Source organism: Musa acuminata, chromosome BXJ2-1, assembly GCF_036884655.1.
Source record: "Musa acuminata AAA Group cultivar baxijiao chromosome BXJ2-1, Cavendish_Baxijiao_AAA, whole genome shotgun sequence".
NCBI classification, from domain to species: domain Eukaryota; kingdom Viridiplantae; phylum Streptophyta; class Magnoliopsida; order Zingiberales; family Musaceae; genus Musa; species Musa acuminata.
Window position 1 is genome coordinate 7,127,785 of NC_088338.1, and position 16,155 is coordinate 7,143,939.

The 16,155-nt window shown below is 36.7% G+C and overlaps 2 protein-coding genes across 10 annotated transcripts; one reads left to right on the forward strand and one right to left on the reverse strand.

Moving 5' to 3' along the window:
- Window positions 1-445: 445 nt before the first annotated feature.
- On the forward strand, window positions 446-14,417 carry LOC103993387 (uncharacterized). 9 transcript variants are annotated; one of them, XM_009413489.3, is made up of 16 exons: window positions 446-638; window positions 740-882; window positions 1,167-1,622; window positions 4,034-4,111; window positions 5,222-5,379; window positions 7,856-7,919; window positions 9,153-9,220; window positions 9,741-9,800; window positions 9,876-9,999; window positions 10,609-10,749; window positions 10,858-10,964; window positions 11,039-11,089; window positions 11,162-11,245; window positions 12,293-12,456; window positions 12,906-13,052; window positions 14,038-14,417. In XM_009413489.3, the coding sequence occupies exons 3-15, from the start codon at window positions 1,298-1,300 to the stop codon at window positions 13,048-13,050; spliced, it is 1,569 nt and encodes a 522-aa protein (XP_009411764.2). In that variant the 5' UTR covers window positions 446-638; window positions 740-882; window positions 1,167-1,297; the 3' UTR covers window positions 13,051-13,052; window positions 14,038-14,417. The 9 variants fall into 9 exon arrangements, with proteins under 9 accessions (XP_009411764.2, XP_064948971.1, XP_009411723.2 ...); XM_065092899.1 differs by having other exon boundaries at window positions 447-638; window positions 1,212-1,622; XM_009413448.3 differs by having other exon boundaries at window positions 447-638; window positions 9,741-9,999; window positions 14,022-14,417.
- Window positions 14,418-14,806: 389 nt separating this feature from the next.
- On the reverse strand, window positions 14,807-15,606 carry LOC135598694 (11 kDa late embryogenesis abundant protein-like). Its single transcript, XM_065092902.1, has 2 exons — window positions 15,433-15,606; window positions 14,807-15,363 (listed from the first exon to the last, which is right to left on the reverse strand). Exons 1-2 carry the CDS (start codon window positions 15,538-15,540, stop codon window positions 15,004-15,006), a joined length of 468 nt encoding a protein of 155 aa, XP_064948974.1. The 5' UTR covers window positions 15,541-15,606; the 3' UTR covers window positions 14,807-15,003.
- Between the last annotated feature and the right edge of the window lie 549 nt (window positions 15,607-16,155).

A 16,155-nucleotide genomic window follows, 5' to 3' on the forward strand; every position in this document is an offset into this window, starting at 1 on the left:
ATATATAAGCATCCTCGTGAATCATAATATGCTCATTTAGCTTGATCATGGCGTTCTTTTATCATCAGCGGCACCAAAAATGACTAGGATATGATGAGATAATTTTGTATATTTTTCACAATATGCATACGGGGATTAATATTTGTAATTCCTTCCTTCTTCCTTTATAAATACACCAAATACTTCCTTCTTCCTCATCTTCTAACGTTGATAAAATAATGCATTACGAGGAAGAAAAAGAAAATAAAATCGATAATATTAAGATTATAAATAATAAATATTTTTTATTTTATTTTTTTAACTAATTATTAATAGCAAACAATTTTGAATAGTAAATTTATATGCATATATATATATATATATATATATATATATATATATATATATTTTCCTCTCATTCTTGGCAGTCAAAATCGATCATTGATATTGAAGCTTATTAATATTCTAAGGGTCTCTCGCCGTGTTGCTCACCGGTGGGTCACCGTAGCCCGACGAGGACCGTGGTTTGCAATAACATCGGCCATCAGCGAGATCTCGGCCACTGGAGGAAGAAGATCCCCAAGAAGAAGAGAAGATATACGGTAATTGGACTGCAATCGCTGCTGGCTTCCTCTTCAGATCTTTGGATCTTTGGGCGGGTGACATCTCGATCCGATCCTTGCCTCGGTTTTCGCTTAACCCTGTGGTTAACTTCCTGATCTGATTCACTCTTTGTCCTTTTCTCTTCTTGAAACCCTAGGGTCGATTTGTTCAAGCCCGATCTCACTCCGATCCGACCGCACACCCGTGTATTTCGTGCCTCTCGCCGTTTGGAGTATAGATTGGCCGTATTGCTCCAATAATTTCTGCGGCTTGCTCGCCCGGTTCACGCGTCTTGGAGTGGTAAGGGGATGCCATGGTTTGATTTCGTCGATCTCTGTTGGTTCGAAGCGAATTCGATCCAAAATCCCACCATATACCGAAGTCTCGATTTGATGTTACTTCTGCTGCAAATTTTTCTCTCGACGCGATTCTTGGATCTAGGGTTCTGTCCTTTTCTTTTTCTGCCAGTTTTCTGATAGAAAATTGATAGTCGTCGTTGTATTTTGCTGCATTTTATGCAGTAGCATTTAGTCGCATTCTAGTTCACGATGCTCTTCTAACTCTCTCTTAACTTCTTATGCTAGGATTAAATTCATCATCATCGTAACTTGGGCTTTGATATTTGGCAGTTTAGTTGAAAAGAGTTATAATTCATGATGCTGCTCACTTATGAAGAGAAGTCACCAAATTGAATGGGCATCCTTGGACGTTGGAGATGTCACAGAGCGGGTTTTCCTTCTTTAGAAGTACTGGATGGTTTGATGAGAAAAAGGTCGACTTGTCCAGTAAACAAGATGTTGCTCCTTCTCTGAGTATCCTGCTCGACAAAGAAATATACAGGCCTGGCGATTTGGTAACTGCTACTGTTGAGATTTGTTCCCCTAAAGTTTCAAATGGATATACTGATGGAGGGAATTGGAGCAATAAAGCCTCCTCGTTCTTGCTCGATAATTTTAGTTTTGAAGTCAAGGGTCTCGAGAAGTTGGATTCCCAATGGTTTTCCACTCAGAAGCCATTGCCTGGGTTGAAGCAAAGGAGAGGTAGTGTCTTCTTGCAGTTTCATCAAAAGCATTGGTGTAGCATGAGATGTTCAATTTTTTTACTTGGTTGCTATCACAAAAAGGGAAATACATCTCACTGTCACCTTGATCCTTAGTCTTTCTATTGGCCATTGCAATAGTGAAAATATCAAGAATTTGATCACATTCTTAACTCTGATAGACTTTAGCGTTTGTTTATGACTTTATACATCTTATCATCTTCATTAAACAATGCCATTTTACATTAGATTTATGCAAGTTTATATAAGTAGGGTATATCAGATATCATGCAGTCTTTCATAAAACAGTTGTTTTTTTACTACATTAATTTCTCAAGTTCATAAATTAGTTGTTGCTCATTGCTAAGTTTTTGTGTGTGTTCGTGCACACGTGCTTCATGCTTGATGGCATGAAGCACTTGAGTACCATTTCATCTCTACGCTTTTACTTTTACTAAAAGAGCTGAATGCAGTGTTTTTATGCAATTTGGTACTTTTTGCCCTTTTGGGAACCGATTACTTTTTGAGGAAGAAAGATTTGTTCATCAAAGCTTTAAGTTTTACCCCTTTTTTGCTGCAGGGATGTGTTCATCTGTCTCTTAGTAGACATTGTTTAACTTTACTCTTGTTGCATTCTTAGTCTTTGTAAAGGAACTAGTGGACCAGTAGGAGTTCAGTTACTTTCAACTAAGTTTGTTTAGTTTATGTACTTTATGTTCTTTGCATCTGGAACTTAGTTTTAGGTTATGTTTAATGGTCTAGGCTAGGAACACATCTTTATGAGCTTTGGCTTCACTTTTTGTTGTACACCGAGCATGCCAACCATACCATGCACTACTGCACCATATGGTCTACTGTATTGTGATATATAGATACCTCAATTACTACAACAATAACAAATCTGTAAGTCTCAACTATTTGAGGTTAGCTATATGGATTTTTTTGCTGCCATTGAGATCTGTGAAAAGTCATATGCTTAATTAGGTTCAAAGTATTTAAAATCTTTATTTATAGTTTCTAGTAAAGTCTTTTTAAGCATTCCTCTACCTTACCTTATACCACTAACATTAATCATTTCACCTCTTTTAACTATCGCACCTGGAGGTCTTATAGGTACATGCTTATATCATCTTAAATGATTTTCTCTCATGTTATCTTGTATCGAAGTGATATCTAGTTTACGAATAAAAGTATTTCTTTTTCTATCTTTCCCAGTAACTCCACACATCCATCTTAACATTCTCATCTTGGCAATACAATTTTTTTGTATACTTTAACTACTAGTTCTTTTAATTTTTCTAGTGACAGTCTGTATTATACTTTACCATATTGACATACGGACTGAGTTGTCTAGAATGAGGTTTGTTATCCAAGATCTAATTTCTTGGTTTGTAAGTTCTATTTGTTTACCAGCGGGACAGAATTTTTAAGATACTCAGATTGCCTTTTGCTTTTTCTTGGGAGGTTTTGTGGCATACACTTTATTATTTTCTGAAAGCCTTAGTTTTTCTTCAATAGGAAAACATGTGAAACTATTAATTCTTTTACTGAAATCTTTTGTAAACAAAAATGATAGAAATTACCATTTTCTTTTGGGATAGTCAGAGCAAGCTTTTTGACCCTTAAATAATAACACATAATACTACATACTGATACAAGTTCTAAAATAAAATCTCTTATCCTTTTCAATTTTCATGCTCAAAGCTCCAATAGTGCATTAATTTTGCTGAAATAGAATAGCGGTGACATCATTTTAAAACTTTGGTATAAATTCTTTGTTTTTCTATATCAATGAAATGAGAAACTTGGTTTTTAACTTTGTTAGCTATCATTAAATAGCCTCATCGACTTATTTGCTTATACTTTTACAACAATGTTTTTATACATAACTATCATTTCTTGCAGAAGAAGACTATGTTTAGAAAAGTATAAGAAAAATCAAATAGATATATCTAGTTTAAATCTGTTTTGATATCTATTGAGTGAATAGTGGATACTTTTGAGCATATGACCATTAACAACATTTGGTACTCAATAGAGATTTTCGGTTTTGTTTGTGGGCAACACTTTCTTTGATTATTTTCTCGTGTAAACCACTATATTGTCTTAAGCAATGTTTATTGTACTGCCCGAGTCGGTACGGTACAAACTGTATGGACCAGTTCGACTAGCGTTTGAGACGTGGATCACCCGAGTCTTTGTTGGCATGCCCCATCGTACCATGTGTTGGTACATCGGTATGTACCGACCCAACAAATCTTCAATACAGGTCCAGTACCTGAAATGACGAACCCTGGTCTTAAGCAGAGGGAACATGATATATTTTCCTTATATCATATTTAGCAGAGCAATTTTATCTGGCAAAAAATGGTTATATATTTCAGTTTTGACCTTTGCTTGTTGTTGTTACAGGTGAACACTTGTTTCTGGACTGTATGGCACCATCAATAGTTTCAAAGGTGATAATTTCTTCTGGGTGTAGCAAAACATGTAAGCAGCATTCTTATTCAGTTGGACACTACTAAATCTGCAATGAAGTTGCATCTGAAAAAAAAAAGATTTATAATGCTTACCATGTATCATTTGTCATCTAGTGTTGAGTAATTGTTACTTTTCATAAGGTACTATGAGGCAACTCTTTGTAAGATATTGTGCAACTGCTATGCTTGGTCAAGTTTTCTTCTTTTGTAGTTCGATCAATCTCTTCCATATATTTATTCTTTCTCTTTCTAGATATTAGATGGACGGATAAGATTAATGATGTAGCTCGCTCACGGTTTTGCTTGCCTATTTATGGTGTAGTTGACAGAGAGATTGATGTCAGGCACCTCTGAGACAACCAAAGCGACAAACAATGAAAGCAAGCCGTAATGTCCCAACTCCCAACTATCCTGGGTTGATCAAATGGATTTTCTTCAGCCATTAGCTCTGTGTAGAGAAATGATAGGAACAAAGAACGTCAAATCTCTGTTTCTCTTTACAACCAAAAAAAGAAAAGAAAAGGAAAACGAATGTTAGGACCATAGGAACAACTGAGCTTTTATTGCTTAATAGAACTATTTGGCTATTTTTAAGTCAATCAGTAAGCTATAAAGGTGGATTCTAATGGTTCATATTACTTATAAGTTATAAGTGCCTTCCTTCTTGCTGCCACCCATATTGTATGTTCATCTTCATCACATATCAATCTGGTGCTTTTGCCTATTTTCTTTCACATGAAATTTGACATTACTGCTTGCAACGGAAGCCTGATCCATCAAAGGTTTCTGTAATAAAGAACTAATGGCTGAAGTAATATCTCACTTGACAATGAAATTAGCACCCGCTTCCCAGTTCACTTTTGTTTCAGAAATGTAGTGTAACTTGTTCGATACATGCCACTATGATGAAATTTGTGGGAAAAAGGCCAAAAATTTGCATAATTGGTGGTTTGCAATAGTATTTCTGATATAAAGTTATTTGATCGAAAAATTCATGTTTTATCCTGTTTTCCCTATGTTGCTTCCCAAATCATTTATATTGTAGAACTGATCAATATTTTTTTGTTCAGTGTGTTAAATATTGTTGTATCATTCTTACATGCTCAAACAATACATACAGATGTGTTACGTGCTGAGCTACCAAAGATTTTGCCACCATCTTACCGGGGTGTCAGCATTCGCTATATTTATTATGTAAGAAGTACAATATCCGGGAGGTGGTTTGTACTGGATAACAATGATGGTAGTGGAGTGTCCACGGATGATTTGATTCAAGTGGTTAGTTTTTTTCCCTCTTGCATTTGTCAATAATAGGATTTCAACAGATGTTTTACTGTCACATAATATATCTTGTCCACTCCTGGTGATCGAATCCAACTGTCAAAGTTGTGGCTGGTGATCATATGCCACTTGTCTTTTACCACATCAAGATAAGCTAGTTCACTTCAAGCAACTTTGCACTTGATTCCTTTGGTCCATCAGCTCTCAGATATCACCAATCAACTTTTAAGTTACTGAAGTACTAATTAGAGCCTACACAAAATGTTTCTTTTACCGACTCTTTTGCACCTGATACCATTAGCCCAGTTGCTCTCAAATATCACTGATCTTGTAAATTAAATCAGCTTAGGTTGGCTTTTAAGTTGCTGAAATACTAATTAGAGCCAACTTAATTGCTCTTTTACCTACTTGTACCCGACCATGTTAGTATGAGTGTATGATTCCACTATTTGAGGGCCTTATCATGGCATAACTCTTGGTGAGTGCATTGGTCAGCTCCTTTTTAAAAATTTTCATTCCATATGGCTGGTTTCTTATAGATGTTGAAATTTGTAAACGAACTAATTTGTGTTACTAGTCTTGTTATTCTCAATTACATAATTATTTATGAACACTGAATGTTACTATAGCTCTTTTGATTCTGTCCTACATTACTAGGTTAATTGTAGGTTTTCCACCTTTTGGTCTATGGCTGGATGGTTATGATAAAAATAGTCACTGAATATTAGTTATCAATTTCATTTCTGGTAAGGCCATTGTCCTTTTCTTATTGCACACAAGAAAGATTATACGTCTGCTTCTTTTACTTGATGTCCTTTTTACTTTTTGTATAATGTTTATAAATTTCTGCCACTCTCCTCATCATTAATTTACTCAAGAGAAATTAGTCCAACACTTTTTTTTCTGTTATATAAAAAAGAGAAAAAATGCAAAGATAAGGTGCCCCACATTTAAAAGTTGCCGCTGTGCCCAATCCTTAAATTCATTATGATTGTGAAAGTTTTTGATGGAAAGCTTCAAATGTTGATCTTTGACATCTTCTAGCTTTGCGATTGTAATGATTAGTTATCATAAGTTTAATTAAACTTACAATTGAACTTTTTTTTTGTCATTTTTCATGTAACAAGTTCATTCATTCTAGTAGAAAACAAGGTTAATTAACTATTTATTATTGTTTATGCTTGTCATTATTTGGTTTACTCTCTGCTAGGATATGTGTTTGAAGTTATCAGGTTATGCTTTTGATTGCTAGATTTCTGGTCAAACAAACTCAGGTTGTCGTAGAATGATCTTCTTAGTAGTTTTATTTTTATCCAAGGTTCGTAATTTCGTACTGTATCGACATACCGAGTTCAGCTCAGTATGGTATGAGCGTATCGAGCAGTACACTCTGACGTACCGCTCAATATATATATATATATGTATATATATATATAATAATAATAATAATAATAATAATAATAATAATAATAATAATAATAATAATAATAATAATAATAATAATAATAAAGTTAAAATAAAAAAGGGTGATGTTGCCTTGTTTCTTCTCCCCGTGCGGATGAGAAGTTGCCGACGACGCTGAGGCCTCGTTGCCTCAGATGAGGAGGAGGTGACATCTTATCTGCAACATCCAGGGAGTGAGGCTGGTGATGAATCGGGACTGTCAAGGGTGAGTGACGTCGGATCTCCAGTTTCTCCCTTTTCTTCTCCCTCTTTTTCCTTCTCCCTCGGCTAATATCATCCGGTAACTGGCGGCGACGATCAAAATTGACCATTACTGATCGATTTCAGGCGATAACGGGGCGAAAACAGTCCCAATTGACGGTATCGCCCGATAGCGGGCGGTCCGCATACCGGTCTGCTGGCGGATCGGTACCGAACGGTATCATTCAAAATTAAAATCCTTGCTTTTATCAATAGTATCTCAGTTTACATTCTCTTTTTAGTTTCTAAAACGAATCTAGTTAATATTGTTCTCACTGTCTTTTTTCCTGACAAGCCTATCTCAAATTTCTTGAGAGATTCTGGGAATAATTCACTCTTTTATATAGAGATTGTTCTTTATTCAGGCGTTTGGACAATTAGGCATTCTCTTATCTCATGAAACTAACCCTTATTTCATCAACATTTTGTATCTTTAATGATTATCTTAATAGCAAAATCCAATCTTGGTCCTTTTGATGGTAACATTTGCATAATTGTTGGTCTGTTTAGGTATGCATGTTTATTCATTTCGTTTTAGCTTTCACTTGGTTTTGTCTACCCTTTTATCAGTTTATCCTCATTTTAGAAATGCCTCTATCTATTGAGAAGGTCGATGAGATCAATGTATATGATATTTTTCTGTTTCTTTTCGTTATTTTTGAATAATGTATCTAAAACTGTTAACTGCCACCTGAAGGCATAAGTCAGCTGGCTAATTAATTGTATGATTTATCATAATTTACTTGATGGCTGCACTTCAATTTTGTAGGAAGCTCGAGCTCCACTGCAGATTTGGGTACTAGAAAAGAGCAACAACTTGCTGACTGAAGAAGGTGACGGCGGCAATATATTCTGTTTGAATACTTGAAACACTAGCGCAAGGAGCATGATTATTTTTGATGTGGCCTGATGTTAAATTAATTGCATGCATGAAATAGAGTTAATTTTATTTGTGACAGAAAATGGTTCCTACAATTTGTGGTTGTTATTGTAGACCTGTCAAGCTAACACAACTTGTTCAGTAATTAATCAGATGAAAGAAATTTTTGCTATTACCCTTAATTTTTGCAATGCTTATTAAAAGATGCTTTGTGAGTTTGTTCGTTAATGAAGCTCTCATCCTAGACTATTTGCTTTAACATATTTCTGCATCTTTAGTGCTTTTTTATGACTTTGGTTTATCATACGTAATTTTTTTGCAATAAAGGAGGGGTTTTCCTTCCATTTAGTGTCAGATAGATATTTTGCTGTGAAACTTGGTGCTAAACTGGCAGACAGCAGTTGGGAATGGTTGGGGCTTGTTTGCTTTTATAAAGAGCACAGATCTTTGTACCCCTGCAGATAATAATGGTTGAAAGATTACACTATCATCTTGGAATTTTAAGGCATGTTTTTAATTGATGGTGAATATATGATCGCTAGCAATTAAATAATGAAAACTGTAGTATTTGTGTCTATTAAGCTAGCTGTGATTTTATGCTGTAAATCTATTTTAGTATTTATGTATGCCTTGGTCTATGAGAAGATAAAGGTATGTTAAAAGATAGCTCATGATTGCACCTTTCTTTTTTGTAACTCAAAACAGTGACAAATTTCTTGGATTATGTGCTTGTTTTGATGAGCTGCTTAAAATCTTATGTTGTAATATCATCTGAAAAGCCTTGTTGTATCTTATAATATTGAGTGCAACTTAATTGACAAATGGCTAAAGTTATTCATGTGATATACATGACTTTTGTGTAAATGTAAAATGCTGATATATGTTTCTTTTGAAATAAAAGGAACTTGTTATGTCACTTTTGTTTTCATCTGGTGATTGCTGCTTTTAGTTCTTACCATGTGCTAATTCTTCAGATCAACATAATATTTCTATGAGCAATTTTGAGCATTTTCTTCGTGACAAAGATATAGATAACATGTTCCATAACTGTGTGATGGCATGACCTTACTAAAGCGATTGTCTTTACACCATGCAGTATGATTTGTATGTTCTTCTACTGCTTTTAATATTGTTTATGTTAATGTTGGCATATATATAAGTTCATATGTACTTGGTTTTATTTCAGGAAACTTACCAATTGCAGCTGATCAGTTGGATATATATTGGAGAGAGAAAGATGCAGATTCTGAATGGGTATTTACATTCCATGTTCTATTCTTAACATGAAAGAAAAATGTCTTGGTTTGTTTTGCATATATTTCCTCCTTTTCTATAGCATTTTGCACCTTTGAGAAGGAAATTATGACTTCATTGTGACTTTGTAAGATTGTCTTTCTTTACTTGTTTTGCTGCAAAATGATCTTAAAAAGCTGAACATTTATTTCACTTTATTAATTTCTACTATCACTGGGAAAGTTAACTTCATGTGACTGAAGTGACATTTTTTATCCTATCAGGACAAGCTAAGGTAAAGAATGTTCATGAACTCTATAGGACATAGCTAGGAAGATGAGATGTTTGTATAAGGTGGATATCTTTTTTGGATGTGTCAACTCACATGCTTTTAGCTTATTAGATATGTTACTAAAGCCTGTATCAACCCACATGCTCTTCTTTGAGAAGAGTACTGGAGTTCATCTCTCGAATAGCATCTTTCGGTTAAATGTTTGTTTATGTGCAAGTTTTCATACATTGATGCTCTTTTATCTGGCAGGTTCGGGCCAATGAAAATCTGGATGTACTGGATGAAGAATATGATAGCTCAAAAGATGAAGTATCATCTGTTTCCTCCTACAATCCTAGTAGAGGAAATTTTGATATGCCTTATCGGAGTTCTTTATCCTTGCAGTCAATTGCATCAAGGCTTTCTAGTAATGATTTTCATAATTTTCAAGCTGACCGCACCACTGTTCCCTCTCATGTTCCTCTTGCTCAGTTGTCTGTAGCTGAGGCCATAGATGATCCTGGTGCAGGTACTTATGTATCCTTTGAACTTGTTGTGTATATGTTCATATTAGAAGTGGATTACACGTTAGATTCGACTCTGATACATCAATTTCATCTGATCATCTATCTCTGATGTCATTTCTTTTCAGTTCTCATCGTATCAAACATTTATGCTAAAACAAGTTGGCAACTTGTTGTGTATATGTTCATATTGGAAGTGGATTACTCCTTAGATTTGACTCTGATACATCAATTTCATCTGAACATCTATGTCTACTGTCATTTCTTTTCGGTTCTCATCACATCAAACATTTATGCTAAAACAAGTTGGCGGTCACCTTAGATTTGACTCTGATACATCAATTTCATCTTATCATCTATGTCTGATGTCATTTCTTTTCAGTTCTCATCACATCAAACATTTATGCTAAAACAAGTTGGTGGTCAAAACCTAAATGCATCTTTGTCAAGGCAACTTATGTTCTTCATATACCACAGAAGCATGCAATGCATCACTTCTTCACTATAAGATTCTTTCTGTACCAATTTGCATTAGTCTGTTCTGTTATGTGTTGTCATGCTTAATGATTTTCTTCTTTAAATAATTCCAAGCTGAGGGTTTTTTGTGCTGACAGGTGAGTCATCACCTCAGAATAGGTTGAATGATTCTTTATCTACTCCCTCTCCCAGTCAGCAAAGAAGTTCTCAAGAGTCAAAGTTTCTTAAGGATGATATTGTATCACCTTATACGCCTAAACCTGTTGAACCTCTGTCATGTAAGTTGTCATATTTTCTTCTTCCTGTTTCGTGTGCATAAACTACTGCTCTTTTTCCCTCTTAGCATAGAAGGATGATAAATAATCTGCAACAACCATTCCCTGCAGCAGAAGGCTTCATTCGTGGAAGGTCTTACAATATTAAGATTGATGACCAAACTTTGCTTCGGTTCTCTCCTAAGAACTCTGACTCAACTTACTACTTTGGCGACATGGTAAGACCATTTTCAATTGTTTTTCAAAAATCATATTTTTATTGACTAAAATACACATGGTATTCTGTCGACAGATTGGTGGCACTCTTACTTTCTTTCATGGAGGATTCAGGAGATGCCTTGAGGTATAAATATATGGACTCTATCAACTTCGTCTCCTTTCTAGAAGTTTCATCTAAATCTGTGAGCATTTTCAGATTGCAATAACTTTGGAGATTGCAGAAACAATTACCCAACGTTTTGTTCATCCTTCGAGGAGGAGCTCACCAACTATCACTAAGGTACTTCCTCTAGGTTCATGTTGGCTAGTTTTTTAAAGTTTAAGCAATGAAAACATATAATTTCTTGGTTACCCTTGTCAGTGACTAGACTATGTCCTTTTTATGCTTTTTTTTCTCAATTCCTAGCTTCTTTCATTCTTATTATAAATGTTTTGTGCTACATCAAAACTGCATACCTTATTTTTGGTGCTTATGCAAATTGCTCGAAGAAAGTGGTTCTCTTTTTGCCTAATTGTAAATATTTATTCTGGTATGATGGTGGCAGAGGAGATTAATCCAATAAAGTCGTTTTACATGTTCAAATTTTGTAAAAAAGAAATTTTGACTGCTTTGATAATCATCAATTCTATAGGTTGATTTAAGAAAGCAAATACAAGTCTTCTGTGAAGGAAAACAATGTTGCATGAATCCACCAATTAAATATTGATTCCACATCTGTATAATTGTCGTTCCTCGAACTAATTGTACGAAGGGATGCTTGATTAATTTATGAAAACAATTGTTGTTAGGAATACTCGAAGACATTCATTTGAAAGATCTTTGGCCTGATAACAAAAAGTTACACCTCTAAAAGAAATACTTCGAAGTATCTAGGAATCCAATGATTACTGAAAGATGAGCTGCCTGGGGGCAACTATAATGGGATCATTTTCTGAGGAACAATCAATCCAGTTTCTTTGTTGGTATTGTTGAATAAAGCAAACAACATTTGCAATGGATCATATTAGATAATGTGACCCATCAGTTGGATGGAGCACACGTGTAACAGTCTTCTCTTCATGAATAATTTCATTTTTTTAATTGTTACTACTTTAGTCTATTTAGCGGCTGGGTCTATTTTAATTTTCTGCTGAATTTTGTTTCCAAATGCTTTTGGTGGATGGATGTTAATATACATCAATCAATGAACTCTGACTCGCTCTTTTCAGATGGATTTTAATTTCATTGGGTATATTTTTAAATTGACACTTGGTTATGTATTAAACGTATAACCCTGTACTTCTGCTCATGGAGATGCTATCTCATCCTGGTGCTTTGAATATGCAGGTTCAGAGTGAACATCATGAGGTAGTGGCTGATTTGGTTCAGACAAGCTTTCTTTTCTCAATTCCTATTGATGGGCCAATATCCTTTTCCACACCAAAAGTATCAGTGCAGTGGTCACTTCGCTTTGAGTTTTTCACCACTCCCAAGGATTTGGACTTGAGTAGGTAATGTTGCAACAATCACCACTGCTAGGGTATTGTAGTTCAAACGTTTGTATCAGATGTCTTCCACTATCAACTGAATTCCATCCTCGTGCCATATTTTGCTGTCCCCATTGTGCATATGATGTTGCATTAGCGAAAGACCCATAATAAAGTCTTGATGAATTGATTAATTTATTGGAATTTCATGAGCTTAGCATGCCTACCTTTTCCATGGAGAGAGGAAGCAAGAAGCAAAGATCAAGCAATTTACCAGAACTCAGGAACATTTCCTAGTCTAACTTTTCAGAATTATGAACCCCATGATAGCAATACCTTTTCAAGTTCTTATTTGATTCATGCCAGTCATACCCTTAATTAGTTGTACGTTTTGAACAAACTTACAGCACTGTTACCTTGGTCATATTGGTTGATTGGAATGAAAGTACATTTTGTATCCTATCCTTTGACAGGTACGAGCATCCTCTACTCATTGAGCAAAGAGAAAAAGGAGAATGGATTCTTCCAATAACAGTTCATGCACCTCCTCTAAGAATTCGAGCTGGGCAGACAACAAATGAGAAGCCTTTGTCTCTCGGAAATCTCCAATGTGCTTAAAGGTGAGTAAAGCTTTAGATCTCAAAGTCGAGCTGCAATTCCTTCTGCCTTCTTATCACTAGGTAGGTTGGATATGAACAATGACGGTATTTCATTTATGAGCCCGAAGAGTATATCAAGGTTGAAAGTTAAGAATAGCTATTTAGGAAATCGTGAGTTAATTTGAACAATACAGAGAAAAACAGGTTCTTTTGAAAATTTTGTAATTGTGTAACATGTCCATATATATAATAACGGTTTCTTTGAAAAAAATTGCAATAGTGAAAGATGCCAATATGTCTAATGATTTTATCGGGTTTGGGCCTTTTATGGAAAATATTTTCTTCTCGCAGATGAAAGTTGGTTGCATGCTGTGATGTTTTGAGGGCATGGTATTAATAGAATGACACATGTTCAAGCTGAAAGTAGACACTCAAGTCAGTTCAGTCTAAAAACAATACAATTAATTCCTTGTAATGTGTATAAATTGTTTGTTCGTGCAAGAATTTTCATTGTTCATTTTGGTTCTTCTACATGATATGTTATTATTTAGTTTGTATTTTTCCACTCCTTAACACTAGCATTTGGGAACATTTGCTATAATTGTTGTCTTTGAATTGCTGAGACCTTTGCTTGTTGGAACACAGATAATTAAGGAATTGCCTACTCCAATCTCGTACATAGAGTTTCAACCTCTTATCTTATTTTCATTAATATCTCCCTTTTGTCTGTTTTGCCACGGTTTGACTCCGCGATCTCATACAAGACCTTAATGTTTTCTCATGATGGATGATCGTAGCCTTACTCATGTCAAACTGATAGTAATGGTATTTAGTGATTTACCAGATGAAAAATTACTTGCATGTTTCAGGGACAAAGAATATCCAAGGATCTATTGCTTAATTCTGACAAAAAAAAATGATTATTTGTATAGGAGTGAGGATTGTTGACTTCTTATTTCATCGTTCACAATGATTAATATATTTATGCAGATTTTTTTTCTTTCAGGAGGTGGTGATTCTGCCGTGCTTTATTTTGGAATAGCTAGCTACATTTAAGGAGCAGTCAGGCATGTGGCTTAATCGAATCTCTTCGAATTGCCAACCAGCTCAAAGCCGTATGTGCTAACTGGTCATTGAACAAATATCTGCATGAACACACCATAGAGAATGACATGGCACTCTGAAGTTTCACCCTTCATCTGCTATGGCAATTTCTGTGGATCGACCCACAGCCACCACATGTACGATGCCAAACTCCTATAACCATTATCCTCGATCTTTCTTCTCGAGAGAAATTTACAAGATTTCATGCATTTAAATTCATGGTTAACCAAGAACTGTAAGATTGCTCCCATTGCGTTTTGTCAATCAAGAGACTCTACTATCTGTCGTGCGACTATCCGCTAAAGTTGGGCTACTATTATGAAACTAGCTGTTTAACGGAAGCCATTTTGGTAATTGCTATTCGATTTTGTATCTTAAGCTTCCCATGAAAGGAGGGTTCAGATGTCATCGTCAGGCGAGCAATGCAGTGGAGTCTAACCCACATATTTGAATAGGTAAATCCTAACCATGCAGGTTGATTTTACATTGGACTTTTTGTTGGAATAGAAGTAATACTCAAAAGCCATGTTTGATTTTTGCGGTGAATTTTGTTGGAAGTAAAACCCTCGTATCTATTGCTGGAAGCAGATAAACGAGACGTCCAACGACGCTACTTATTTCGCTGTCATCGATAAATGCGGAGCGGAAACAAAGGTACCTGTTACAGTATATACTACAAGCTAGTTTTCCCTTTTTATTCGCTTCAAACATTCTCAGCATGCCGCACAATGCAACGACGATATGCAGCATGCAAAGACAGGTGCATGGGCCACTACATAGCAAAAAAGACTTCAAGACACACTAAAGGAGCGCGGCGTCATGTAGAGCTTAACGTCATCCAGACCTATGGTTGACGGGTGGAGGATCGTTAGGCGTAGCGACCGCCGGTCCCACGAGCAGCAGGCTCGGTGGAGCCGACGTAGGGGTTGTGGGCGGCGTCGGGCCTCGCCGTCCCCGTGTCCCGGCCTATCGGGCGGGACCGCACCGCGCCGCTAATCAGGTGGCCACCGGTAGGGTGGCCGGCCACCTCCCCCGGCGCTCCACCGACGGGGTAGACTCCCGGCTCGGCGACGCGGCCGCCGTCGTGGGCCGCGAGCGTCCTCTGCTGAGCGGCAGCGTTCTGCTGCATGGTCTCTTGCTTGTTGATCTCGGCTTCCCGTACCTTCTCCTGCTTCCGCTCCTCCGCCATCGCCTTCTCCGTCGGAGTGTGGGCCGTCATCTTCTCCACCTGCAGCGAACCATCTCGTTACATATGCCACAGATCCATATTAGTTGTGCGATGTGATAGGAGGGAGACCTTCTCCTGCACGGTGGCCGTCGTCTTGTCCATTCCAGCCTTGGCCGAGGCGGCGACGTTGCCGGCCGTCTCCTTCACGGACGCCATCGCGTTCTTTCCGGCTTGCATTCTTGCGGTACGATCTCTTCTCTCTTTTTCCTCTTCGTTCTCGAGTGGAATCGTAATACCTGCAGCCCCGGACAGGCCAGCGCACATAAAAGCAGCAACTCGCGACGTGGGGGCGACACGTTGCATGGTGACAACGAGGCACGTGGCTACGTAGCGGGCATCCGCGTGCCACGTACGCTCCTCGTTATATCGAGGTCGGTTTCAGATTGTTTGCCTCGTCATCGAGAAATCATATATATCCCACAGAAGCGAACCTTTTTCCGATTAAGTTCAGCAGCATTATCTGATACGAACGGTCAGACTCCGCCCCAGCATCCTTTTCTTATGGTAGTTTCACTACTTGCAGTACGCTGATAAATCGTGTTCTGAAAATGAAATAAAACAAAATAATCCAGAGAAAAGCATAGACATGTGAGGTGGAGATGACGATAGGAGAGTCATAAAACATTAATGGAATCGTACGTCATTGCATACATCTTCCTGTCGCATTATTCATATTAAAATAATTCGTTAAGTATAACATAGTGATTAATCTTCATCTTTGATTGTAATAATACGTGTTGTAATAAGAGATTAGAAGGGCGAATATGTTATTTCCATAACTCCGGGAGGATA

Excerpts from the sequence above, each read along its gene's own strand:
- LOC103993387 (XM_009413448.3), top strand. The coding sequence starts at position 1,298 with ATGTCACAGAGCGGGTTTTCCTTCTTTAGAAGTACTGGATGGTTTGAT. Across the intron at positions 4,112-5,221 it reads TTCTGGGTGTAGCAAAACAT|ATGTGTTACGTGCTGAGCTA; the intron begins GTAAGCAGCATT and ends CAATACATACAG. Across the intron at positions 10,965-11,038 it reads CTTACTACTTTGGCGACATG|ATTGGTGGCACTCTTACTTT; the intron begins GTAAGACCATTT and ends TTCTGTCGACAG.
- LOC135598694 (XM_065092902.1), bottom strand. The coding sequence starts at position 15,540 with ATGCAAGCCGGAAAGAACGCGATGGCGTCCGTGAAGGAGACGGCCGGC. Across the intron at positions 15,364-15,432 it reads CGGCCACCGTGCAGGAGAAG|GTGGAGAAGATGACGGCCCA; the intron begins GTCTCCCTCCTA and ends GGTTCGCTGCAG.